Source organism: Mus caroli, chromosome 7, assembly GCF_900094665.2.
Source record: "Mus caroli chromosome 7, CAROLI_EIJ_v1.1, whole genome shotgun sequence".
NCBI classification, from domain to species: Eukaryota; Metazoa; Chordata; class Mammalia; order Rodentia; family Muridae; genus Mus; species Mus caroli.
In genome coordinates, this window is record NC_034576.1 from 48,680,943 (window position 1) to 48,707,867 (window position 26,925).

Sequence of the window (26,925 nt, forward strand, 5' to 3'; positions counted from 1 at the left end):
GATGCTTTCTTCTCTCTTTCCCCTCCATCCAATCCAGTGTGTGTGAGCCAGCTGCTCTTATGGATGGGGCCTGGAGTGTGGTCAGTAAGGGGTCAGCCATTAAAGAAAACCAACCTTTCCTCTGATAGCAGCTATCAAATGCCAATAGCTTCTCACCCCGGGGTGTGACCCCACACCATCCATGCTAAGATTTTACCTGCTTTGAGCTCACACGGGTCTTATGCAATGCTGTCACAGTCCTTGTGAGTCCACCCTCTTGTGTCTGGAAAACAGTTTCCCTGAAGTCAACCATGACCTCTACCACTTGCGTTCTTTCTGCCCCCTGTTCCAAAAGGACCCTCGAACCTTGGGGGGATGGGTGTGATGGTGTGTCCAAGGATATTTTTCTTTATTGTTCATCTTTATTTAGTATCACATAAGGTTGCCCTGTGTTCACTGATAATGTGTGTCTGTGGGTTGGGATCTTATGAGGACTGTGCCATCTGTCTCACTGTCGCACAGATTCTTCTCTTGGTTCCTTAAGCAGGTGATGAATAGTAGCAAGGGGCTTACTTGCTGAACGATCGCACTGGAGGAGTACTCTAAAGGACTCCAAATATTTGAGAACAGCATGCTAGTTTGGATGGTACTGAGCCTAGCACCACGTGAGTAAACACAGATTGGCCACGGTGTGTTGCAATGCTCCGGGTCATCCTGGAAGAAGCTGCAAGCAGACCCAACATAAACTTACAGTAAATTGACCCTCCCAGAGATTACTTCACAGCACTGGATCATTGCCTGCAAGTTAAGCAGGACACTGCAAATAATAAAGCCGTAAGTCTAAATACAGCACAGCACGTTCTCTGAGCATGAGCCTAAATTATCTTCCTCATAAGTAGAAATTTCAAAATGTGAGTCTGGAAATTCAAGAATTGCACAATGTCTTCTTTAGCACCTGGTTTGGAATTTTGCTAACTAATCTCTTTTTCCCTGGTGCCTACAGCCAAGAAGGCGAGGAGCCTCTAACTGCCCCCATATCCTGGAGAGTTAAAGTAAGGAGCTGAGCCATACCTCAGAGTCCCCGAGGTCTGTGAGGAGGCAGAGCGACCAGCCCTCAGTCCCAACCTCTCCTCAGCCTCACTCCTTAACCTTCCACAGGTGGAAGAGGATGGGACAGCTAACCCAGAACGCCTGAGGGGCTCCTTAAAGCCACTGAAGTTGAAACAGGGCTGCAGGGACTTTTCGTAGCCAACAGGAGCAAAGCTGTCCTTCTGCGGAAAAAAAAAAAAAGTAGTTGTTAAGCTAAATCTCTCACGCGGGCTTCAGGCGCCCAGAAGAAAAGAAGACAAAAAGAAGAAAGGGTTTCCTCAGCCCTCAGCAGGGCTCAGAGCAGGTTGCACAGCCTGCCAGCTGACCCCATATCCTGCCTGCAGACAGGAGTATGGCGAGAGGGGTCTTGGGGAAGCCCCTGGATGCCTGCCTTGCTGCTTGCTCCCCATCTTGGTATTTTGGAAGGATGGAATAGCCCGCACCATCAGAGTTTGAAGTGTGTTGGCAGAGTCTGCCAGACAGATGGAGTGATGTCTTTCTCATTTCTGTCACGTGGCCACTCGGGTTGGAAAGTTTCAAGTGAAGGCATTGGCTAGGTAAAGGAAGGCAACGCCTTACCCAGGAGGCAGTGGGTGCAACTGTTCTTCTCTCCGGGGATAGCCTCCGTTGCAGCAGAGGCTGATGGGAAGGTGAAACTCCTCTCAAGAGCAGCCACGGGCACTATCTCTGCAGAGACACCCCACACCCCCAGGCCAACAGAGAATGCTAGTGTGATTAGGAATGCCTCAGACCCCCTGGGGCCCTATCATACTCCCTCCCAACAATGCTCTATTCCCCCAGTCCTGAGGTTGGGAGGCCTGGTGGAAAGACTCCTCCAAGTCACTTGCACGGGAGGACCAGAGCCCTCACTCCTCCACAGGTCCCAACAGCCAGCTAGCCCATGATGTGGGAGGAGCACCTTAAAGCGGACCTGCCACTGGAGTTGAAAGAGGACTGAAGGGACTCTCAGTAACCAACCGTGACCGAAGTGAGAATAGAGATGGGGACCTTACCCTCATTGTCAAGCCAGGGTTGGGGAAAACACGGGCCTTCTAAGTCAATGCTCAAAACTGGCTGTGGTTAGGTAGCATGTGTCATGTTTTAGGACTAAGTTCCTTTGCACCTCAGACATCTGTATCACACCCTTTCCTTGCAAGGTTCAGAGATCATTGTAAAAGAGGAGACAGAAAAACTGCAAGAGCCAGAAGTATGTCCAAACATGCAAGCAATGTGTGTCTGGAAAACAGTTTCTGTGTAGTCTTCCACGGAAACTGTTTTCCAGACACACATTGCTTGCATGTTTGGACATATAGCGATAGGAGCAACTGCACATATGGACTCAAAGTGAGTATAGCAATTGTGACTGCATGCACAATATCTGCATAGGCTCAAGCCAGACAAAATCCAAACAGGGAGAGGTGAGGTGGGCACAAAGAACCACCCCAAGCCAAGGAGCAGCAATTGAGAGCTGCTGGGTGAGGGAGAGTGGGTTTTCTTTACAGGTTCAGCCCCACTAAGTCAGCCACATTCCAGCACAAGGCCACACATTCAAGGGTATATGCGCAGAGCAAATGGGGCTTGATTCATTAAAAAAATAATAATCCAAGAGCACAGAAAGTTGGGCTGGTAGAGAAGGCAGGGTGGATCTGGGAGGAGTTGGAGAAGAAGACGTCAACTTGGTTGCCATTGCTGTAATAATCACAATGACTGGGGTGGCTTCGATGAGACTGGCCCCATACTCTCATATATTTGAATACTTGGTCCACAGTTGGTAGAAGTGATTGGGAAGGATTGGTAGGTGTAACCTTGTTGGATGAGGTGTGTCACCGGGAGTGGGCTTTGAGGTTTCAAAAGCTCACAGCATTTCTTGTTAGCTCCCTCTCATGCTCACTCTCTCTCTCTTGCTCTCTCGATCTCTCTTCTTCTTCTTCTCCTCCTCCTCCTCCTCCTCCCTCTTCTTCTTCTCCNCTTCTTCTTCTTCTTCTTCTTCTTCTTCTTCTTCTTCTTCTTCTTCTTCTTCTTCTTCTCCTTTCCTTCTCATGATTGTTATCTCAACATGTAAGCTTTCCGATACTGCTCCAGCTCCATGCAGGCGCCTGCTGCCATGCTCCGTGACATGGTGGAAGTACGTTTGTCATAGCAATGGGAAAGCAACTAAGACAATGATCAAAAGTAACTTGTGGTGGAAAAAGTTTATTTGGCTCATAGTTTCCACATAGCCCATCATCGGGGACTCCAAGGCAGGAGCTCCGGGCAGTAACCCGGAACTGGAGGCCACGGAGGAATGCTGCTTACTGGCTCACTCTCTGTGGCTTGCTTAGTCCCATTTTCTTCTACAACCCAGTACCCACAGGTGGCACTGTCCCAGTGGGCTGGGCGCTCCCACATCAATCATTAATAGAAAACATTCTATAAGACTGGGCAAGGTGACCCACATCTTTAATTTCAGCATTCAGGAGAACATGAGTTTGGGACCAACCTGGCCTACATAGCCAGACCCAGGCCAACCAGAGCGACATAGCGAGAACCCTCTTTGAAAGTGTGTGTGTGTGTGTGTGTGTGTGTGTGTGTGTGTGTGTGTGTATGTGTGTGTGTGTGTGGAGAGGGAGAGGGCGAGAGAGAGAAATTTGTCAGTTGAGGCTCTTCTCAGGAAACTCTAGCTTGTAACAGGTTGACACAAAGCCAACCAGGATGGGGCGAGTATGATAAAGCATATTGTTTGAAACTCTGGAAGAAATAATAAAAGGAAGGAGGAACTCAGTTTAAGTCTGTTCCTCTAGCTTCACCAGACACACGCACGCACACACACACACATCTTGCCCTCCTAGAGTCCCACAACATGGAGACATTTTTTAGTGATGGACTTTGAGACCCGGGAGAGGAGGCTCGGTTGTGCCCTTCTATCCCAGTCTTTCAGCAACACTTGGCTGTGGTTAGCTAGGCCAAGCACTGACTGTGGACTCTGCCCCAGCCTGAGGGAATTTCCTCCTAGCTTCCCCGAGAGCCTGTCTGCCCTAGAAGTTGACCTGAACAGTGCCCTGACTTCCCCCTTTCCATTTAGTTTAGCCAATGGGGAGCCCTGGCCAGGACTGGGGCAAGGGAAGAGAGTAAGATTTTGTGATCTGTTCATAACTCCTTCAGAGATGTGTCACTACAAACTGGCTTATCCCTCATCCAAAGGTCCTAACTCATATACCTCACTGCAAAATATCTGCCTTTGCCTGTCACCCCCTCCCCCTTCCCTGTCCTCCACATTGCTTTCAGGAACCACTCCTCCTTGGTGTTTAGAGGAGATGCTGCCAACCCACCCACAGATAATTTTTGGTTCAATGAACAGGCTGCTTGGTCTGATTTCCCTACCCTGCATTGGTGCCTCGTGGCATCCCTGCATCAGCACCTGGCGCCGGCCGCTTGCTTGCTCTACTCCTACCACCTCTTCTGACTGGGTTCTTTCCTGCCAGAATCACAGCAGAGACAGAAAGAAACCACTGTGGTGTGAATGCCTCCCCCAGAATGTCCACACATTAGAAATTTAATCCCCAAATTCAAGCGTCAGTGGGTTTTAGAGGCTTGAAGGTATGTAGGAGTCAGAAAAGGTGACAAACAAGGGGCCCCCATGGGAGCATTAGTGGCTTTGTTAGAAGAGGAAGCTACCAGGCTTGATCTGCCTTTCCGTGTGGCATTCTCAGAAGTGATAGAATACAAGGTACTAAAATCCACTGTTGGACATCCCTAGCTTATTGAACCATGAGCCAAATACACTTCTGTATTTCATAAAGTATCCAGGCAGTAATACGTTGCAGCCACAGAAAACACACTAAGCTTTCTTTAGCTTAAAAACAGATTCATTCCATTGCTTATTATTCTGTGTGTCTATGTGTGATCCTGGGATGATGTCACCATATTTAGGGAGGATCTTTCCCTCTTCTTCTGGAAACTTCCTTAGAGACACACACAGAAATGTGCCTCACTAATGGCTGAAGCAGTTTCGTTTTCTTCTTTGCTTTTATTTTATCCTTGTTTTATTTTTAATTATATGTATGCAGGGTGGGACACCTGAGTGCAGGTGCTCACCAAGGCCAGAAGGAAGCCAGATCTCTGGAGCTGGAGTTACAGGTGGCTGTGATCCTCCCAGTGTGGGTACTGGGGACCAAATTCATGTCTTATGGAAGAGCAACAGGCTACCTTCTTAACCGCTGAGCCATCTTTCCAGCCCTCAAATTACTTGCTGGTGATCAGTGTATGTGCAGGCACGTACCACCACACACCTGTGGATCCGAGGACATCTCTGTGGCCTTGTTCAGTTCTCTCCTTCAACCTTTACGTGGGCTTCGGGGATAGAGCTCAGGCTGTCAGACTTGTGTGACTGGCACCTTCATCTGCGCGTCCATCTTACCCACTTTTCTCCTTTGTGCGTCTCCCTTTTTAAATAATAGTTTTTGTTAAGTCTTTGAGAATTTCATACAGCGCATTTGGAAAATATTCATACACACACACACACACACAATTTCTCCCATCTCCACCTCCCACCCTCCTGCACACCCAACCTCCTACTGTCTCTTTTAAACTCATCAAGTCTACTTTGTGCCATCCAAGTCTTGGATGGCCCTCCACAGGAGTGTGATCCACCTACCTGGGGCTACACCCTCAGAGAAAACTCAGTCCCCCTCTCCCTTGAAAGCTTCCCTCTCTCCTATCGCTCCCCACAAATCCCTACCCTCTGTGGGAATTCTAAGTGAGACACAAATCTACGAACTCAAAGCTAACAGCCACAGAAGAGAGAATGCCTGTGGTGTTTGTGTTTCTGACTCCAGACTACCTCGCTTGGATGCTTGTTTCCAGCCCCATTTCTTTAACGGCATAATTTTGGTTTTGAGGCCGTGTATTGAAGGCTCACATATTGAAGGCTAGTCTGCAGTTCGTTATGTAGCCAAGGATAACTTTGAACTTCTGATCCTCCCTCCTCCACCTCCAACGAATCACTAAACCCAGATTATACAGTGCTGGGAACTGAACCCAGGGCTTCACACATATTGGCAAGAATTCTATCAACTGAGCTACACCCCCAGTACCCTAGATATTCATTTTTTATTATTTATTTTAATGTGAAGGATACATAGGTGCCTCCATCCCCTCTCCCTCTCTCCCTGTGCCTGGAGTCTGCCTGCCTGTCTCCATCTCCCCTCTGGGTTATAGACACTGCCAGATGCCCAGAGTTCGTGTGGGTGCTGTGGGTCCAACAATCAGGTCTGTACACGCGTGCAGAAGGCACTTTACAGGCTGAGCCATCTTCCCAGCCCCTGCCCCCAAGGCACATCTGTGCTGAATCAAGTGGAATCGTAAGTAGCCATCACCATAACTGAAAGTTTATCATTTAAGTTTAAATTTCATGTTTCGTCACATCTCAGACACACATTTACTAATTATAAATTCCTAAATCAGGATATGCATTAAATTTACGAATAACCAAACACTGTTGATGAAACTTGCCACTCCTGTAAAAATGAAAATATTTGCTTTCATTTTGAACAGACACAAATATGATTGAGACAAAAACCTCCCATCTTTGTTTGTTTGTTTGTTTTTGGTTTTTGGTTTGGTTTTTCAGAGACAGGATTTCTCTGTGTAGCCCTGGCTGTCCTGGAGCTCACTCTGTAGACCAGGCTGGCCTCAAACTCAAGAGATTCACCTGCCTCTGCCTCCCAAATGCTGAAAACCCTCTCATCTTAATAAGTCTACAACTTCTCACTGAGTACAATATAAAGGATCTGAGTGATAAAGAACTATTATTTTAATTTAATTGAAACTGGCTTTCTTGGAAGCATGTGCGTAACTGTGCACCTTTCAAGCTATCTTGTTTCACACTTAAAAGAAATACAGTGTGTCATCATATGGTATGGTTCCTACTAACCTGCCTCGTGAGAAAACAGTACTTTAGTGTGGGGGTAGGGGAAGAGGCAGACAGACAGACATAGAGAGAGACAGAGAGAGAGAGAGAGAGAAACAGAGAGAGAGACTGACAGACAGGCAAAGACAGACAGACACACACACAAACACACAGAGAAAGACAGAGACAGAGAAACAGAGAGACAGAGACTGATTGACAGACAGAGACAGACAGACAGACAGACACACACACAGAAAGATAGAGACAGAGAAACAGAGAGACAGAAACAGACACAGGAGAGACAGACACAGATAGACAGACAGACAGTCACAGAAAGAGACAGACACAGAGAAATAGACACAGGCAGACAGACACAAAGAGAGATAAAGGCAGAGAGACAGAGAAACAGACAGACAGAGAGAGAGAGAGAGAGAGAGAGAGAAACAGAGAGAGACAGACACAGAGACATAGACCGACACAAGGTCTGCTATACAGCTATGTAGCCCTGGCTGGCCTCAAGCTTGCAGTGATTCGCCCTGTCTCTACCTCCTGAGTGCTGACGTTCCAGGCATGTGCCACCACACACATGCAATGTGCATTAATTCCTCCCAAGGCTTTCATAGTCTATTTATATTTCATATTTCCATTTCTATGAGAGTTGCAAAGCATTGCTGAGAAAATTAAATAATTCCTATGGCACAGTAAGACTTTATCCATGGGCTGACATCTGAGCATCGATGTGAGGATAGATTTACAGTCATCTCAGAGTGACTCACTACCCCATTCTGCAGACTAACCCTGGAGTAGACCATCCATGCTTTGTACAGTCTGGCATGTGGATACTTCTCCAGGAGTGTTGTCTTCTGGGGAACACAGGCAATCTCATTCTCTTTTTTCAGTTCATGTTTGTGGAGCATCTACTCAGGGCAGATGTTATAACAGGTAAGGGCACAAAGATGACATACAACAAGACAGACGTTTTTATCCTTTGGGTTTTTTTTTAAATATATTTTCCCTGCAGACCGATAGGCAGATGGGGCAATATAGTGAAGTATGCCACACTCTAAAAGTGGCAACATGTGACAACATGTGACAACATGTGACAAGAGCAGGATGAATCCAAAGTTCCTCATCCTGCATCCCACAGGCTCCATCCATCCTCCCCACATGTCTTTCTCTGCTCTTATGGAGTTAGTCTTCCACCTAGGGACCTGGCTTTGGCATAGCCGTTGCTCCTGTACGACCAGAATCTCCCTCTTCATCCGTGCCTTCTTGTCCCTACAAACCAGATTGATCTTCACTAGAACAATGCCTTTGCTTTATGAGTGAACCAATTCATTTACTCCCGCTCAGTGAGTGATGTTGTGTCTTGCTTCCCTTCTAGAACGGAAAGTAGACTTTTGTTTAGATCAAAAGACAATGAGAATAAAGCCAAGAAATAGTGATGCAATTGCCACTTCTTAGGTAGCGTTGGCCAAGACTAGTTAGAACCTGAGCTGAGCTAGGCACTGGTGTGTGTGTGTGGTGTGGGGTGTGTGTGTGTGGTGTGGGGTGTGTGTGTGTGGTGTGGTGTGTGTGTGTGTATGTACACTTTATGGGGACAGAGGGTCTCATGTATCCCAAACTGATCTCAAAATCAAATTCAATACATAGCCAGGGCTGGCCTTGAACTTCTGGTCTGCCAGCCTCTGTCTGCCTCCCCAGTACTAGGATTATAAATGTATACCATCACCAGATTTATGCAGTTCTGAGAATCTACCTAGAGATATATGCATGCACGCTAAGCAAGCACTATGCCAAACTATATCCCTGGTCCCCAGTGCAGTTTCCAAGTTAGAGTTCCTAAGGTTAAGATGAGGCATTCTCGACATAGCGTTCCCTACTTGAAAGAGGTCTCAGGGGACAAGGCCTGCAGTTAGTGAAGAGGGCATGATTGATAAGGCAGAGGTGCACCAGTAAACAGAAATTCGTGGGAGCAACAATAAAATAGAGACTGGTTGTGACCAGAAGATGGCGGGATAGGGAGACACCTGACCAGTGTCCAGGGGGAAGTTGATGGGCAGGTTCCCAGGGCTTATCTCAGAGCAAACTCCACTTTTCAGAGAAGCCCCTGCATGGTGGGCAATGCTTTGCTAGCTCAAGCCTGCTTAGCAGACATTGGTGTGGTTAAAGGCTAGAGCAGATCTGGTGGGGTTGTGTGAGGGGCCTGCATGGTTTGAGGCCATTACCTGGTGGTCACACCTTTTTCCTCTGCTTATCTTCTGTGATCCATAGCAACTCTTTCTCCCCAGAAAGTATTTCTGAGAGTTCCCTGTTTCCATCGACAAATTTAATCTGCAAAGTGTTTACTGGGCATCTCTAGCTTCTTGTGGACACCAAGCCGAGTGACTATCACAGAGAAAGGCTTGTGGCTCACAGCCTAGTCCACTGAGTGCTGCCTGAGTGGCAGGCTCAGAACTTCTCAGGAAGGCCCTCGGGTCGGAAGTGATTGGGGCTTTTGCCACTGCGGCCCCATTCCTCGGCTTTCTGGGTAGCCTGCAGAGTTTCCAATCCATGGTTCCTGATTCCAAAATAATACCGGTTTAGGAGGCCCTGGAAGTATTTCCTGCCGGTGCTGAAATCCGAGGAAGAGAGACAGGAGATGCATCCCACACTGAGACAGCTGACCTCTGAAGTCCCTCCTCCTCTCCTACCAAAGAATGACCCAGAAATACCAAAGCAGTAAAGGCTAAGACACAGAAAAGAGAAAAATACTAGTTTCTTGGTCAAGGCCCTCCCATGGCTGGTCCTTTCCATCCAGTTACAGGATGCTTTTGGGACCCCTGTCTTGGTTTTCACCTTTTCCTTGTGGAGGCTTTCACCACCACCACCACCCTGCTTTCCAGGCCTCCCAGACTCTGGAGGCATAGACAGTAGGCGAGGCCACAGGCAGGAACAGTGAAAGGCATGAAGCACCAGACCATTACCTGATTATTTTAGCAGCCCAGATGCCCCCAGATCCCCTCTGTTGGGCCTCATAGTTCCCACGAGCATAGAAGTATTGGTCTGCATTTTGGTAATTAGCTTCTAGGTTGTCCCGATAGGCTCTCCACAAGTCCCACGTCCCTACAAAGGAAGAAAGGGTTCAAAAGTGAACCTAGTGGTTCATTGGAGAACCATGGTGTGTGTGTGTGTGTGTGTGTGTGTGTGTGTGTGTGTGTGTNTGTGTGTGTGTGTGTGTGTGTGTGTGTGTGTGTGTGTGTGTGTGTGTGTGTGTTTGTGTGTGTGTGTGTGTGTGTGAAAGCTTTCTGTGGATCTCCACATTTTGTCCCTTGACAGGATAATCTTTTGAAAGTGGGTGTTCCTCGCTGGGGATAGGTTCCCTGGTGACCATAAGAAGGGTGCACCTCCGTGGGTTGGCTTGGGTTGGGTTGATTGACAGTTACAGTGTCCTGGGCTGTGCCCTTATATGGATCGGTGTGTGCTATGCACCAACAAGAGATGGGGCCATCTTGTGAGAGAGATAACCACAGACAATAACATCCCAGGGGTAAGATCCAGGGATAGCTACGCAGTCAGAGGAGGTGGAGAATGGACATTTATCACAGGCCCCTAAGAAAGCACAACAGAGACTGTGTTAACAACTTCTCATCGTTGGGATAAAAATCCCTGACAAGCTACTTAGTGAAGAGGGCTGTGTTTTGGCCTCGTTTGAGGGGAACACATGGTGGCAGCGTGAGGGGGCTGGTGACAATATGATCCATCCCCGAGTCTAGGCACCCCAGCCCATGGAATGGTGACATGTGTATTCATGTAGAAGACGGGTCTTTCTCCCTTCTTCAGTTTGACCTGTCTGGGAACACCCTCCCAGACACATCCAGAGGTGTGTCCCCCAGATGACTCTAAATCCAGCCAAGTTGGCAAAGAAGGCTAACCACCACGGGCGGCTGAGCTTTGGTCCCTTCAGCTGGGGAGCTACACACACCTCCTAGTAGATTAAAGAGAAGACAGGATGAGGTGCTGCGCATGAAATGCCTAATAGAGCGCTGCAAAGGTTGCACCCTCCCCGATTGCTGAGGGGTAACAAAGGCATAGACCTATGTAACCAGCCAGGTGACAACTGGTATCCACGCTGACACGAGCATAGGGAAGCTGGAACTTTATAACTGCAAATTATGGAATTGTAAAATAGTAGGCCATTGGGACACTGCTTGCCGGAGTCTACTGACCCTTTAATGAGGCATACCTCCCAACCCTGTGATCCTGCTCCTGTATGTATATCCCTGGAAGAAATGAGTGTTTATCCCCAACGAACAGAAATGAGCAATCACCAAAACACAGTTTTATGATGTTCATTTTAGAGTTCCCTGTAATGGCCTCAAATGAAAAGACCAGACCAGCGCAGCATGAATAAGTAAACGTTGGTGTCAAAATACGTGACAACTTGCAGTGCCAAATTTCTAGGAGTTCTGCATCCTTGCTCTTGGCTCTTTGTCTGGAATAGGATGGGATTTCTTCAAGAAAATATTATCTGAAGGCATGTGCACATTTACTAAGCGCCTGTGCCTCTGGAGACATACTGAGTGTCCACTTACTCTTTAAGACTGGGGAATTCGCTGACTCTGGAAATCCTGATCCCTCTGTGTCTGCATCAAAAATGCAGGCTGGACCTTGTGAACCATGTCTGAAGACCCCTCAGAGGGTGCCAGGTGACCAGTGTAGGGTGAAAGCCGCAGAAAGCCAGACTCCTGCCCTGACTCATCTGTAGCTTTTTAAGGGGTCCCTGTGCCAGACGGGCATGTGGCATGTGCTCAGAGGGAGTCAGTTAAACATGGCCTCCCTCCTCCTGACTTCTTACCTTGTACGGCTTCCTTGAAGAATGAATACCAGCCATCACCACTGACTCCCAGGAACAAAGAGCAGAGGACAATGACGGTGGCAAGCCTCATGGTGCTGCAGGAACAGAAAGAACAGTCACAACGGACCTACAGGCCGGGAGGTGGTGTCACACAACCTCCATTCCCAGAACTCTCAAGGCAGAGACAGGTGGATGATCTCTGATTCTAAGGCCAGCCTAGTCTATGTGGCAAGTTCCAGACCACCCGGGGCTACATAGTGAGGGCCCATCTCAAACAAACAAACAAACAAACAAAAACAGACTCACACTTTGATTTTTAAAGACAAGCTAGTCCTGCATTAACCATTTGTTCATCTCTGAATTATTACTACAAAGACAACAGAAACAGGCTTTAGGAGTTTCAGCCAGCCAAATCACTGGATAAGAAGCCTTCTAAGGTGTTGCTGGCTTATAGCCCCTTCGTACCTAGAGACGCTGTCTAAAGCTGACAATAAGTCTTTCCTAAGTGTTCTAGTCCACTTAGCTCAGACCCCCAAAGATGCAGAAAACTCTGGCCACGAGTCAGTTGATCGTATGCCTTTTTAATGATTTTGAGGCCCCAGGGTTTCATCCCCAGCACCTCAAAACCAAGCTTAGTAGCACAGGCCTGTAATCTCATCGCTAGGAGGTAGAAGCAGAGGTACCAGGAGTTTAGGACCCTCCATGGCTACAAGGCTACTTCCAGGCCAGTGTGGGCTACATAAGACCCTATCTCCAAAGAGGGGGAAAAAAAGATCAGGAAACATAATTTCTCCCAATTAGAACTTACCGACTCTATAGGAAACGGATCTCAGGAGTGAGTCACGAGCAAGACCTCCCTGGAGAAGTGTGACAGCGATGGATGGCCCTTTCTCTGGCGGAAGTTTCAGAGGAATTGGGGCGGTTAGGACCTTCTCTCTGTGGAGCGCCTGCTTTTTTCTCTCTCCTGGCTTTAGCATTAATGAGAAGAGTGCTTTTAAATCCAGCAAGCCTTGGCAGAATCCCTCTTGCTTAATCCTTCTTGGTAAATAAACAGTTACAGGCTGGGGCTACAGGTCAGTGGCCTAGTGCTTGCCGAGTGGTGAGACCTTAACTTCAGTAGCCAGCCCCAGGAAGAAAGGAAAAGCTAGCAGATTGAGTAGAGCATTTCTTCATCCATAGTAGGTCCCCCCCCCCCCAGATTAGCTAAAATGTTTGTGTTTTGGCAAGTTTCTCTAATTCTTACCTCCCTGCCCCAATTTCCCTGAGTAATACACTACAAGCTGTGAGCTGAAATAAAACCTTTCCAACTTGTTCATCTTCATTTTGACCAAAGAGGGTGGACAAAAACCAAGGAGCCAATCATAACAGAGTATAGGCAGAAAGGCTCTTTTTTTTTTTAGATTTATTTTATGTATTTATTTTATGTATATGAGTACACTGTTGCTGTCTTCAGACACATCAGAAGAGAGCATCAGATCCCATTACAGATGGTAATACCACCATGTGGTTGCTGGGAATTGAACTCAGGACCTCTGGAAGAGCAGTCAGTGCTCATAACCACTAAGCCATCTCTTCAGCCTCAGAAGGGGTCTTTTTTTATTTCCCCAATCACACCATATGAGAAAAATGAGGACTACAGCAATGACAAACATGAGAAGAAATATCAGCTGCAAGAACAATCCTGGCATGAAGCCCCTGGGGCCATGCCTTTCCAGGGTTCACCATCACAGCCATGCAAGATCGTGGGCTGTATTCAGGAAGTTCCTTGCCCACTATAGCTCTTCCCAATGGTGTCTATCAGATCTCTGTGAGTTTGAGGCCAACCTGGTCTTCATAGTGTATTCCAGAGACATAGAGTGAGACTCTGTCTTGAGAGTGAGACCCTATCTCATGAAAAAGCAAATGCCAAGACCAGTGTCATTTCTTTGAAAGCAAAATCTGGTGTTAGGGTAGAGTCAAGGTCATAGTAGTACTCAGCCCAGCTGAGTGGAGGGTTGCCTCTCTGCAGCAACTGTCGCTGCTTCTATAGCTTTGGCGATGGCTTATGAGTGCCCTAAGTTTCAGGAGCTTCCTGAGCCTTGTAAGTTTCATTTACTTTCTTCTCCCTCCAGGAAGGCACATTTCAATACAGAGGAAGTAGATCGATAGCATTTAATTTACACTTCAAATAAGCAATAAAAAAATAGAGTCCTATCCAGGTGCTTTCACGTACACTTGCAATCCCTGCATTTGGAAGCAGAAGCAGGAGGATGGCAGGTTTGAGTCCTGCTTTGTTTATATAGCAAGGTGAAGACATGCCTGTAATGCCTCGTGAGATCTTGTCTCAGAAAGCAAGAATATACAAAGTATGTTGCTCAATTATACAGTTGCTTGCCTAGCATGGACAAGTTCCTGTATTCAATGACCAGGAAATCCCTTCCCCAAAACATACACAACAAAAGAATCTTATGTTAACTTAGCAAATAAATAAATGCAAAATGACAGGGAGGGAAAGACTGAAGGAGTCTCTTGGTGGAGTATAAGCTGGTATATATACGTATATATAATATATTTGAGATAAAGTTGGTATACATAAACACACATATAATATATTTAAGATATAAGCTTATATATACACATATATATGTATATATATGTATGTATATATTATATATATGTTATATATATATAATAAGCTGGTAGATACAAGCTGGTAGATAATTGGTTTTCTAAGCTCAAGGAGGTAGACAGAAGACCACACACAGTGGCAGTGGCCTAGAGAAGGTTCCATAGTGTCGTCTTCCTGTGGTTGTATCCTCTGTCACCTCAGCTAGTGGTAATCAGACTAACACACTGTAAGTAGAGAAAGTAACAGGACGGTTGACACGGAGTGTGAATGGCAGACCCTGAGGTTTGAACCCTGTGGGGAATCACTGTACCAGTCCCCTGTGACATTTCCACAATGTCACCTATTCACTGTATCAGGCACAGGCTGAACCCAAGCTGCTCTTTCTTCCATATGCTTTTGTATTAGACATCCCCCCTCCCCTCTGTGTGAAAAATCACACAGTTGCAAGTTTTCATTCTTATATGTGTTTATTACACACCTAATATGTGTCATCTAATAAATGCTGTGGATACAAAACTCAGGCTGTGTCCTCAGGCCCCCAGCACAGCTTCCTGAGCTAATAGGAGGACACTCAGTATTTGTCAGGCAGGACAGCAGGTCTGTAGTGATTGGGGTCCTCGCCACTGCAGTCATGTCTGTTGGCTTCCTGATCCGCCATGGAGTCCTTGTGTCCACTGCTGAAGAATGCCGGAATGCCATCTTTTGCATCACTAGAGGAAACAGACACACAGGAGATCGGTCACCAAGCTCTGTGGGCACAGTCTACCCTCCTAGTTTCCTCATTTGCATGGGATGGCTTTAGGATGAACTAGAAATTGCCAGGAAAGGAGGGCTGGAACCTTGATCTTGCCAGGCACAGTCCTGCTTAGGTCAGGCTGGTCACCCTATTGTGAATCACCAGGTAGGCAGGACTGAGAATTACTCTCTGTCTGCATTTGGAGGCAGGCCTGCCCAGCATGAGCTGTGTGCTGGCTCTGCCCATAACACAGGATCTACGCGGAGCATGGATGGAGGAAGTAACTGCATTAGCAAAAAGGGGTGGGGCACAAGCTGGCAAGACTTTCTCTAGGGCTCATTTGGTCTCCGAGGAGAGTCAACCCTGCAAACCAGGCCCAGTGTCCCAGCTATCTGTGTTACCTGATGACTTCAGCCGCCCAGGCTCCCCTGGGACCCCTTTGGGCAGCATCATAGTTCCCCCAAGCATGGAAGTATTTGTCTGAATTTTTCCAGCTGGCTTCCTTCATGTCAGAGTAGGCTTGCCACATGTCCCCAAGCACCTGGATGGGAAAGACCACAGGAACATGACCCTAAAGACTCTGCCCATGTCTTAGAAATGTTGAAAAAGATGAAAAGCACTCATGGCTTGACCCTGTGATCATAGCAGCCTGAGATCATGATAGAGAAGAACGTTGTCTGATTCTACATGGTCTCTCCAGTTTGAAGCTGAACTCATTGGGGGCTACTCCTGTGTTGTGTTAGTATGACCATCACTGTGTACCCATGAGCTCCCTGTTCTTTCTCAAATGGAAATGTGGGATGGAGAGACGGCAGATGTCATCACAGAACACAACTGCACAGTGTCATCCCTATTGGAATTCTGGGCCCCTTGTTTCTAGGGCTGATCTGACCACTATGTTTTCCAGCATCCCTGATGCCTTCAACAGATTTTTACAGCATAATCCCCTAGTGGGTCATCTAACATATCTGGGCACTGTTACTAGTTTCCAGACACTGAAACTATCCACGGAGGCACTGTCACATTACCCTTGATCCAGAATGAGTGTTCAAGGATGAATTTGCATTTCTTAGGGACTCCCAGGTGTGAGGAAAGACAGGAAAGGGAGAGAAATGCTGCAGATGGAAAGACTTCTGTCCTCATTCCTAGGCAATTCATCATGACAGAAGGCTGCGCATCAGTGTTAGTGTCGCCTCTGGTCCTTTTGAACCAATTGTGAATTATGGTGGTTGCTTGAAGAGGCAGTAGAGCCACAGTCCTCAGTGGTGGCTCCAGATTCCATCCCTTAGGGAGCTACTGAAAGCCCCTAGGTCAAGCCATACCCAAGACCAATTCCTAAGACTCTAGGAGTAAGAGGACACAGGCTTTAGCAGTATTGAAGACTACAAGGCGGGGTCTGGGGGAGGGGTCCGTGGGGGATGTCTCATACACCTAACAAACTCACAAGTGAGACAGTGAGCTCACACATCAACCAGGCAAGACTGGTCTCAGGCACAGTAAGATTCAAACAACTGCTCTGCCACCTGCTACATTCAAGCCATTACAATCAGAACTCCCAGATGTGTATCTGTATGGCCCTCCACAAACACAAAAGGAAATCAATCGCATCCCAAGTCGATGGTCCCCATTCTTTGAAAGGGTTGGCTGAACCGTGCAAGCCATACTTCGGGCATCAGCCTTACCTGGGTAAGCCTCACCAATGAATGAAAACCAACTGCTGATTCCCAGGACCAAGGAGCACAAAATGAGGCTGGTGAGAAGCATCATCCTGCTGAAATGAAAAGAGAGGCTCAAAGAGACATGCACAGATTTTCACCACCCTCTCGAGCATCTGTTATCCAGGAAGAAGATGGTTGTCCAGTCCCAGTGCTGCTCACTAGAATTTCAGTGGGATACCCAGACATCCTTGCAGCAGGACCTTCCTCAAAAACACAAGGACCAGTTCTGATCCCCTCAGCCCTGAACCAAGTCTGCTGAGAGGACACCAAGGCAGCTCTGATAGAGGAAGACAGAGACCAGATTACCACCCACTACTGAAACTTGCAGGTCACTAAGAGACATTTCCCACCTGCGCCCTCAGCCCAGCACAAACTTCAAACCATATAAATATAGGAGACAAGTAAGTATTCTTTAAGAGGAAACCACACTCTGAGAAAGGAGAAAGAGCAAAAAAAAAAAAAAAATGTGTGTGTAAGTCTCCAACAGGGCTCCGACTACTTTTCAAAAGCAGTTTGGAGGGAATGGAAGGCCCAGAGTGAAGAAAAGAGAAAGGCTGAGAAAGGCTGACTAGCAAGATGCACTTAGCTCTGATATATTCTTGAGGCCTCTCTAACAGAAAGTGTTGATGAACAAGATTTTGTTTTGAGAGATGACAGTCAGCATGCAAATATGAACATGGAGCCTGATACGTGGCTCAATGGTATAGCCTTGCTTTCTATGCTTTGAGTCGTCAGTAGTTTCAAACCACACAAACAAACAAAACAAAAATACATACTTTAGGAATTTAAGGGAAGTTCAGCCTTCAGAAATGCTTAAACACAGCACAGAGAGTTCAAGTTTCACCATAGGGACTGGAATTTATGGGTCAGAGAATCACAGTCAACTCATTACTTCTGTCATGAGCACAACCTGTCGTAGGCGTGATGTTATTACACAGAAAGAAGAAACAAATCTATCTCAAAATCCATTTGGTCAAAGATCCTGTGGGGAGTCTATGGAGGCATAAGGGAATGTGTGGGAGTCATTCAAGGACCAGCAGCAGCCCTCAGCCAGCGTTCTCCCTACCCCAGCTCTCTACCTTAGAACTCCATGAACTAATTTTTCTGGTAATTGGTTCACCCTTGGAAAGATCCAGGGTGGCTGGCTTATTGGAATTCTAAGATGGGTGCCTCAGGTTGGAAAAAAGCCATGGATCACAGTCATCCAACTTCTGGCAGGCACACACACACACACACACACACACACACACACACACACTCACACACACACAAACCTTGACATTGTCCCTAACATACCCAGTCTTGCTTATCGCTAAGAAACGAACCTGTTACAAAACACCAGAGAGTGTGTCCAGGCAAGGCCTGGGTATGTTCTCTGGTGTTTTGTAACAGGGCCCTGATCTAAAAGTCCAGGCACTTGGACTTGAAAACAGCGTGGTCTTGAGGTGAAGGGCCACATTGGTTTGTAAGAACCTAGACTGGCTTTTGTTGTGCTCCATGTTGAAGCTCTGGGAAGACACTCAATGTCCTACAGTAAAAGAGACAATGCGTGCAGTAAAGGTGGGATGGAATGCAGCCCCATATGTTCAGCCACGATCCTACTGTGATCCACAACCTAGGAAATCGTGCAGCAATGGATCCATGCTTCTCTTTCCCTGGTTGCTCACTGCCTCTCCAGTGATATAGTCACCTACACTCCTGTATTGCTTTGAGGCTGTTGTGGGGTGCCCACCAGAGAAGAGTAACTACACACAAGTTTAAGCCAAAAAAACCTCACTATTAAACCAGGATTTGGGTGGGGGACATGCTTTAAACCTGCACATGGGAGGCAGATAAAGTGGATCTCTGTGAGTTTGAGACCAGCCTAGACATCACAGTGAGTTACAGAGCTATTTAGTGAGACTCTGTCTTGATAGTGAGACACTGACATGGAAGACAAAATTTAGAAAGAAAAAAAAAAGTCTTTATCAAATTGCCAGCAAGTACACTTGGTTTTCAGGATTGCCGTGTAGCCCCAAGCATTTCTTAGGGTGAGCTTTTGAGGAGAAAGACCATACATACGCTTGGTTGACAGACTTCAGTTCACCAGAACCATTAATATAAAGCAAGCTAAAGAGGCCAAAAGGCAAGGTTAGTACATTTAGAGCCATTCCCGGAACTATGGACTTTGGTGGATTAGGTCTTTGTATTGCTCTTGGCAGGTGATGCTGGCAGTGTGCTGAGTTTTATGTTTTGAATGATGTTTCTACCATCAGTCGGACCGAAGCCTGCGGCCCATTACAGACAGTCACGTGTTGGTGTTGTGAGAGACGCAGGCTCTTAGTTACTTTCTGTTGCCATGACAAACACAGTAAACAAGGACACTTACAGAAGAAAACTTTACTTTTGACGTCCAGTTCCAGAGGAATAATGGTATCGTGGGGAAGGCATAGCAGCAAGTGGCTGTCATGGCAGAGGGAGCAGGAAGCTCAAAGACAGGCAGGAAGCAGAGAGTAAACAGGAGGTAGGAGGAGTATATAAACACTCACCCCCCACCCTCAGTGACATACTTTCTCTTAAGGCTCCACCTCTCAAGGGATCAACAACTGTCCCAAGGACACTTTCAATTAGGGAACCAACTGTTCAACTACCACAGCCAGTAAGGGACTTTTCTTATCCAAATTACCAGGATGGGAATTCATCCAAGTTCCCCCAGGGACCTTAAAGAAAGAGTGACTATGGGGTGCATGAAACTGCTGCCAACACAACAGGAGAGTCTTCTACACAAACTGCTTTAAGCAGTAGAAGAAGGCTTACTGATACTATAATCCAGGAATGGAGCCATCCTGTACCATTAGTACATGCTACATCCTGTACAGAATGTAGGGGACTACAGGGGGACTACTGGTTGATGTGAATGGGGGCATAACAGTGGGGCCTGAGCCGTGATCGCCTTGGAGATGTTGTAGGAGATACACAGTGTGATCCTGGTCCAGCGGGGTCACCAAGGGCTTGTGTGCTCGATGCACATGGACATCCCTGGGGTAGCTTCCTGTTCAACTCTAACAAGTCCTTTACCTTTTAAGTCACCAGCTCACACTGTCCGGATTCTGTCTTAGGTTCTCTATGACAAGGACCAGAAGACCGAAAATCTCTTTTATGTCAAGGTCACAGGTAAATCTAGGCTTTACCTAGATTTTCGTAGCAAGGAAATGCAAAAGCCTGCTTGGTTTTTCTTTGAAGGGGTTCAGCACCACCAAGTTTTTACTGCAGAGGACTTGCCCAGTTGAAACCATCACATACAAGGGACTCTACTTATTCTCTAATACTGAGCAGACATACACGAGTCAAATACACCATTAGATGCTTTGGTCATGGTGTTTCCATACAGCAACAACACTCCTAAGTCAAGAGGAGAGCCCTCCTCAGTATTTCTTAGGATGGAGAAGGTGAGTGGCCTTGGGATTGTGTGTTGTAGAGGAAGGAGCAGGACCACACTGACAGCTGCAGCACACCCAGGTATGAGGTGGCCCATGGGTGTGTCCCTGGTCCCTGGAGGCAGCACCACTGAGAACTAAGACTGGGGCACAGGAACCAGTCAGTGCACACGCTTGACAGGGAGTGGGGGCCTGGACACAGAAAGGCCAAGAAATAACAACAAACACGCACAGGCACAGGGCCCGAGAAAGGGCCTAGAGCGACTCATGTCAGAGTCTAGAAGAGTGGTGTCTGCCATGAGTGTTCCCCAAAGCGTCGTCAATGACAGACACGCAGGCTCAGATCCACTTCCAAGTTTCTGTTTATTGCCCTCTCCCCATCAAGCAGTTACTACTGCGAGAGTAACACACTTCTGAAACCCCTGTGGGATACACACATGAGAGGTATACTATGTTTTCCCAGAGAGCATCTTCAGTGTTCCTAGGTAGGAAGAAGCCTAGACCCCACCCTCAGGCCCCCAGCACTGCCTCCTGAGCTAGTAGGAGGACACTCAGTATTTGTCAGGCAGGCCAGGGGGTCTGTAGTAATTGGGGTCCTTGCCACTGCGGCCATGTCTGTTGGCTTCCTGGTCAGCCATGGTGTCCTCGTGTCCTCTGCCAAAGAATTCCTGAAAGCCCTCTCTTGCATCACTAGGAGAAGCAGACACACAGGAGATCACTCAGTCACCAAGCTGTGTGGACACAGTCTATCCTCCCAGTTCTCCCCTTTGCATGGGCTGGCTTCAGGAGGAACCAGAAAGTGCCAGAAAGGAGAAGCTGAGATACTGGGCAGCCCAGGCTGGTCCTCTCACACTATATGAACAAAGCCAGAAACACAAGGCTGAGAGTCCCTCCCTGTCTACATTTAGGAGCAGGCTCACAGAGCATGGCTGTGTGCTGGCTCTGCACATAGCCCAGGGCTTACACTGGGCATAGATGGACACACTAGCCTTGTGAGCAAGAGGAGGAGGGACCTTAGAGTGGCAGGATCTTCTCCAGAGTTCACCTGCCACTGCTTTCTCCAGAATAGTTGAGCCCTGCTACCCAGCCTTCTGTGTTACCTGATTTTCTCAGCAGCCCAGACTCCCCCGGGACCTCTTTGGGCAGCATCATAGTTCCCCCGAGCATGGAAGTATTTGTCTCCATCTTTCCAGCCAGCTTCCTTCATGTCAGTGTAGGCTCGCCACATGTCCCCAGCCCCTGCATGGGAAAGACCACAGGAACATGACCCTAAAGACTGCCCATGCCTTTGAGAGGACAGAGGCATTGAAAGGACTCCTGGCCTGAGTCTGTGCTCAGAGCAGCCTGAGAGCTTGAACTGGAAGATCATGGCCTGGTCCCCTCTGGCTTCTCAGAGTAACTCAGGAGAGCCCTTAGGGCATCTTCTATGGTCTGTGTTTGTTTTTCTGCCCACNGNGCTGCTGTGAGCTGCCCCTCACCTGGGTGGGAAGCACTCCACAGAGGCAGGGCAGTGACATCACAGATCAGGGCCTGCCAGCTGCAGCCCTGGAAGCTGTTTACCACAGGCTAACCACTTCTGTGCTTTCCAGCTCCTACCACAGACCCCACAGCACATTTCCCTAGTAGACTCACCTAAAGTCCTACAGCCATTGACAGTGCCCCCAGGGAACACACTGCCTGTAGCCAAGGGACAGTGCTGTGGATGTAGCTCCCCTCATCTAGGAAGTTCCATCATGAGGTGACAAAAGGCAGAGGAGGGCTGCATACAGAGAGCATCTGCTCTGATCCCCTAGACTCTGTCCTGACAGAGAACATGCGCACCACCATGACCTGCTGACTGCCCTTTGAGTAGAATGCATGGGTCCTGTGCTGTCTTGCAGAAAGAAACTTAGGAGCAATGATCTCAGCTGTGGGTGCAAGTTCTGACCTCCTGAGGAGACAAGGAGAGTCTCCATGCCAGGCCACATGCAAAGCCAGTCCTGAGACTCTAGGTGCAGGGAGGACTGTCTGGACCTCTGAGCTATCACAGCTCTTTAGGTGATGCCAGCAGTAGCTCATGTTCTTCATAAATGAATTTAGGAATTGCCAGGCCGACTTGTCAGTCAGACAGGATTGGCCTCAAGCATTCTGGGTCATAATCCTGTCTGCCTCCTGCTGTATGCAGTGCATAGCAGGAAGTCTTGCAGGAACCCCTGGTCCTTCCAGCCAAGCAGAGCAGTGAGTCCAACACCCCCCCCCACCAATGCTCAGGACACCCCTAGAGGTGGGGTCCTTCTCAGCTTACCTTGGAAAGCCTCTCTAATAAATGAAAAAACCCCTCCATGGCAGACTCCCAGGAGCAGGGAGCAGAAGAGCAGGCTGGTGAGTAGCTTCATCCTGCTGGGGTGAAAGGAGAGGCTGCAGGAGACCCTCACAGACTGGCGCCTCCCCCTTGGCCTCTCATCCACACAGGTTCTGCTCATTTCTCCTTACTGCTGTTCATGTGTGTCCTAGCAGTGCCTCCTGAGTCCTCTCAGCAGTACCCCCGCCCACCCCACCCCCCAGAGCCACAGGCCTCAGTTCTCATCCATCCATCCTGCCTGCTCAACTACCTCTGTCTAAGAAGGCAGGCATGCAGGCAGCAGTGAGGGAGCTTGAGGGCAGGGACCACCCAGGTTGCCACTTCCTCCAGGAGCCCCTGATTCAGTAGGAAGCATTTCCCATGTGTCCCCTCAGCCTGGCACAAACCCCACAAGTGAGCAGAAGCCAAGAGGTTCCACTGAGAGGAAACACAGCAATCAATCAGTTTCTGTGCCCGGGTCTGCCTCTCACCTGGTGTCTGCTGGGCAGATCTGGTGGTCTGTGGGTGTAGGTGAGAGGAGGCAGGCATTTATGCTGAGCCTCCCTGCTCAGGTGAGGGACAAGGACAGCCTAGCACCGCCCTTGGGAAAACTCCAGGCAAGTCATTTCTTGTAAAGAGTGTGACAGAAATCTTCCCGGTGTCCTGTGAGCTCTTCATCCACAGGTCATTCTCCCTCATTGTGCAATGGGAGCCCAGGAGACAGTTTTCTGTGCAGTGGCAGTCTTCTGGGGCTTAGTAGCCTGGGGTCAATACTGAGGGAAGATAGAAGATGCCAAGGGAAGGCAGTGTGTGTGTGTGTGTCTCTCTCTCTTTCTGTCTGTCTCTGTTCCCCCACCACCACCGCCAATTTCACTCTCTTTCATTTGTTATGAAAGGATTTCTCCATGTAGCCCTGGCTGTACTGGAACTCACTCTGTAGACCAGGCTGTCCTCAAACTCAGAGATCTGCCTGCCTCAGTCCCCCCCCAGTCTCTGATTAAAGGTGTGCATCACCATTCTCTGACTGATCTAAAATTTCTTTGAATGCATGTCTAAACTAGATTTGCAAAACTGACCAGCCAGACCCACCAGACAATATGTGTTTTTGAAGAGGCTTCTACTAGCATTTTACTAGCATAAGTTCTCAGCTCTTGGGGAAGACAACTCTACCCCACCTGCTTGTTAATGTGACAAGGAGATGAATTAAACTGGCCCCACAGGGAACAGGCATTAGAAGTGCTCTACTTCTTCCTTAGCACAATCCTAGAATCATGAAATTAGTGCCAAGGCTTATGGGAGTAAGAAACTCCCACACAAGCAGAGGCAAGGAAGGAGGCACTGTGTCTCAAAGGAACAACACCCAAGGGGAAGGCTGGGCCAGGCAGGTGAAAGCTGAGGGTAGCTCTCGGATGAGGGCTGGTGTCACACCAGTCTCTATGTATAGGGATACACACAGATGCCATCCAGAAAACAATCTGTCCTGTGCTTCTTAACCAGAAACATTCTAGGGAGAGGATTCTCCATACCCCAGCCAGTCTAGACAAGATGATGTCATTACCAACTGAAGACTGATGGAGGAGGCAGGCTGATTCTCCGCCTGAAAATAGCTTCTTGTTCTTCCTCCCTTTGCTGGGCTCTGTGCATCCCAGCAGACAAACTCATTCATTCTCCTCCTTCTGCCATTCACACCCCTGTCGTCTTGCTCTTCTCTCTTGGTATGAATGAGAAGCAGACTTTCAAACTCCCCAGGGTAATATAGCTTTGAAGGAGATAAGAGAGGTATCAAGAGTGTAGTTGACTTTACAGGTGTCTTTTGTTTGTTTGTTTGTTTGTTTGTTTTTGTTTGTTTTCGAGACAGGGTTTCTCTGTGTAGCCCTGGCTGTCCTGGAACTTACTTTGTAGACCAGGCCAGTCTTGAACTCAGAAATCCACCTGTCTCTGCCTCCCCAGTGCTGGGATTAAAGGCGTGCACCACCACGCCCAGCGTCTTTTTTTTTTTTTTTAAGATTTTTTTTTAAGTATGTGAGTACGCTGGAGTTGTACAGATGATGGTGAGCCTTCGTGCGGTTGTTGGGAATTGAATTTTAGGATCTCTGCTCACTCTGGTCAACCCCGCTCACTCCGGTTGGCCCTGATCACTCAGTCCCTGCTCGCTCCGACCCAAAGATTTATTTATTATTATATATAAGTACATCTTCAGATGCACCAGAAGAGGGCATCAGATCTCATTATGGATGGTTGTGAGCCATCATATGTTTGCTAGGATCAGGACCTTTGGAAGAGCAGTCAGTGCTCTGACCTGCTGAGCCATCTCGCCAGCCCTACAGGTGTCTTTTTTGTTTGTTTGTTTGTTTTTGGTTTTTTTTTTGTTTTTTGTTTTTTCGAGACAGGGTTTCTCTGTGTAGCCCTGGCTATCCTGGAACTGACTCTGTAGACCAGGCTGGCCTTGAACTCAGAACTCCGCCTGCCTCTGCCTCCCAAGTGCTGGGATTAAAGGTGTGCACCACCACTGCCGGGCTACAGGTCTGTTACAGGTGTCTTATAGGCACACATTCATTAGCAAACAAATGAAGGCAGTTATGGCCAATGTGACCTGGCTAGCAAGTTACACATCTGACCAGTCTCCCTTATTTTTTAAACGTTAAAGTTTCAGAAAAGAAAAACAAAGCACCAAAGCTTGCTGCAGTCTAGTTACCTTCTGAGACTTTGCTTTAGCTAACGATTCCAAGGAGTTTTAACATTGTAACTTCACAGTGACAGCAGAGGTTAGGGCTACACTGTCTCCATGGGACTGATGTGTGGTGCCTGCCATATCACCTGGGATAACATGTCTGCTCTAGTGGGACTTGCAGAGGTGTCCACTAGGCGGACACATCTCCTGTACCAAAGGTCCAGCCTCGTAGTGCTTACATTGCCGGGGCCAATAAATAAACGAATAGCACAAATCGCTATTTATGGACCCTCAGAGCCGGAATCTAATCCAGCCCTGGAGCATGTTTGGAAGAATTTTTTGTGATGAGGCATAGCAACTATTTGAGCACCAATTATTTTCACTATTAATAAGAAAAAAAATAGGGGGCTGGTGAGATGGCTCAGTGGGTAAGAGCACCCGACTGCTCTTAGGAGTTCAAGAGCAGGAGTTAGGAGTTCAAATCCCAGCAACCACATGGTGGCTCACAACCATCCTTAACAAGATCTGACTCCCTCTTCTGGAGTGTCTGAAGACAGCTACAGTGTACTTACATATAATAAATAAATAAATCTTTAAAAAAAAAAAAAGAAAGAAAAAAAATAGTAGTCTTTAGCTGTGGAGATGGCCCGGCAGCAGCGAGCATGTACTGCCCTTTCATGGGACCTGCGTTTGCTTCCCATCACCCACCGTAGACATCCCACAACTGCCCCTAACTCAGTTCCAAAGGACAGAAATACTCTATGGGTCTCTACATGTATATGATGCAGACAAATTCACACGGACACATGTATGTACACATAAGTAACTGTAAGAAACATATACAACTATAAAACATAATCCTAGTTTTGTTAAGCTTTATAAATATTTTCACATCCTCTTGAAAACATTCAGCAACCCATCGATGATTTTTATTCAATAAAATGATATAACTGTGCATGGTGTTTGGGGAAACTCCCAGCAGGTCACTTCTTGTAAAGATTGCAGAAATCTTCCCGGTGCCCAGTGAGCTCTTCATCCTCGGGCCACTTCCACTAATTGTGCAACGGGAACACATGAGACAGTTTTGTCGGCCTTGGCAGTCTCTTGGGTTGGCTAGATACTTGCTGCTTGGTGACAGTGTGTGGTGGCTGTGGTGACACAAGAAAGGAGCATCCACTAACTGACAAGCTGTTCTTAGGACATGTGTCCCCAGCTAGCTCTGCAAGCACAGCACGTTAGTAGATGGACTAACATGGTTCAGATGTGCGGAGGGGCCTTTACATTTCCTCAGCTCAATCCTGGATACATAAAAGTGGTAATGTAGCCCATATGTTTACAGGGTAGGCTTGAAAAGGATGATAGATACATATACATCTATTGTGTTATGTGGTTCCAGGATTCACTTCAGTATAGGAACATGACTAAACAAAAATTGGGCCACGTCCCATTGTACACTTCCTTAGCTCTCATCTCCTCTCCTCCAGGACATGGAGTACTTTCCACAGCAACCATGTAGGTCAGAACTGGAGTCATTTGAGGTCTTAGGGCCAAGGTGGTGCTTTGCCTCAAGGCTATGCAGTTTCCAAGTCCAGACATCTGGATTTTAAGGGTCTATAATGGAAACTCAGTCGGGGTCATGGCCTCTCCTGGGAAGAGCCTCCAGA

At 47.6% G+C, this 26,925-nt stretch overlaps 3 protein-coding genes across 7 annotated transcripts; all 3 read right to left on the reverse strand.

Annotated features, from left to right (window-relative positions):
- Nucleotides 1-563: 563 nt before the first annotated feature.
- Nucleotides 564-12,751, reverse strand: LOC110297771 (serum amyloid A-4 protein). Of its 3 annotated transcripts, XR_003837097.1 has the most exons (5): nucleotides 12,601-12,751; nucleotides 11,793-11,887; nucleotides 9,922-10,060; nucleotides 1,051-1,250; nucleotides 564-703 (listed from the first exon to the last, which is right to left on the reverse strand). XR_003837097.1 is itself a non-coding variant. In XM_029479029.1 (4 exons), the coding sequence occupies exons 2-4, from the start codon at nucleotides 11,881-11,883 to the stop codon at nucleotides 1,157-1,159; spliced, it is 324 nt and encodes a 107-aa protein (XP_029334889.1). In that variant the 5' UTR covers nucleotides 11,884-11,887; nucleotides 12,601-12,751; the 3' UTR covers nucleotides 941-1,156. The 3 variants fall into 3 exon arrangements, 2 of the variants coding, with proteins under 2 accessions (XP_029334889.1, XP_021022402.1); XM_029479029.1 differs by lacking the exon at nucleotides 564-703 and having other exon boundaries at nucleotides 941-1,250; XM_021166743.2 differs by lacking the exons at nucleotides 564-703; nucleotides 1,051-1,250 and adding an exon at nucleotides 8,525-9,569.
- A 2,220-nt stretch (nucleotides 12,752-14,971) lies between these two features.
- LOC110297774 (serum amyloid A-5 protein-like) lies at nucleotides 14,972-16,903 on the reverse strand. Of its 2 annotated transcripts, none has more exons than XM_021166749.1 (3): nucleotides 16,814-16,903; nucleotides 15,538-15,677; nucleotides 14,972-15,110 (listed from the first exon to the last, which is right to left on the reverse strand). In XM_021166749.1, the coding sequence occupies exons 1-3, from the start codon at nucleotides 16,901-16,903 to the stop codon at nucleotides 14,972-14,974; spliced, it is 369 nt and encodes a 122-aa protein (XP_021022408.1). The 2 variants fall into 2 exon arrangements, with proteins under 2 accessions (XP_021022408.1, XP_021022406.1); XM_021166747.1 differs by having other exon boundaries at nucleotides 15,538-15,665; nucleotides 16,799-16,903.
- Nucleotides 16,904-20,614: 3,711 nt separating this feature from the next.
- Nucleotides 20,615-23,118, reverse strand: LOC110297772 (serum amyloid A-2 protein). 2 transcript variants are annotated; one of them, XM_021166744.1, is made up of 4 exons: nucleotides 23,082-23,118; nucleotides 22,555-22,649; nucleotides 21,371-21,509; nucleotides 20,615-20,960 (listed from the first exon to the last, which is right to left on the reverse strand). In XM_021166744.1, exons 2-4 carry the CDS (start codon nucleotides 22,643-22,645, stop codon nucleotides 20,822-20,824), a joined length of 369 nt encoding a protein of 122 aa, XP_021022403.1. In that variant the 5' UTR covers nucleotides 22,646-22,649; nucleotides 23,082-23,118; the 3' UTR covers nucleotides 20,615-20,821. The 2 variants fall into 2 exon arrangements, with proteins under 2 accessions (XP_021022403.1, XP_021022404.1); XM_021166745.1 differs by having other exon boundaries at nucleotides 22,555-22,646; nucleotides 23,082-23,105.
- Nucleotides 23,119-26,925: the final 3,807 nt, after the last annotated feature.

Coding starts and splice junctions, on each gene's coding strand:
- LOC110297771 (XM_021166743.2), bottom strand. CDS start 11,883: ATGAGGCTTGCCACCGTCATTGTCCTCTGCTCTTTGTTCCTGGGAGTC. Junction 10,061..11,792: donor CTTCAAGGAAGCCGTACAAG/GTAAGAAGTCAG, acceptor CTTCCTTTGTAG/GGACGTGGGACTTGTGGAGA. Junction 9,570..9,921: donor TGGGCTGCTAAAATAATCAG/GTAATGGTCTGG, acceptor CTCGGATTTCAG/CACCGGCAGGAAATACTTCC.
- LOC110297774 (XM_021166747.1), bottom strand. CDS start 16,903: ATGATGCTTCTCACCAGCCTCATTTTGTGCTCCTTGGTCCTGGGAATC. Junction 15,666..16,798: donor GTAAGGCTGATGCCCGAAGT/ATGGCTTGCACG, acceptor GTGCTTGGGGAC/ATGTGGCAAGCCTACTCTGA. Junction 15,111..15,537: donor TGGGCGGCTGAAGTCATCAG/GTAACACAGATA, acceptor TGTTTCCTCTAG/TGATGCAAAAGATGGCATTC.
- LOC110297772 (XM_021166744.1), bottom strand. CDS start 22,645: ATGAAGCTACTCACCAGCCTGCTCTTCTGCTCCCTGCTCCTGGGAGTC. Junction 21,510..22,554: donor TATTAGAGAGGCTTTCCAAG/GTAAGCTGAGAA, acceptor TTTCCCATGCAG/GGGCTGGGGACATGTGGCGA. Junction 20,961..21,370: donor TGGGCTGCTGAGAAAATCAG/GTAACACAGAAG, acceptor TGCTTCTCCTAG/TGATGCAAGAGAGGGCTTTC.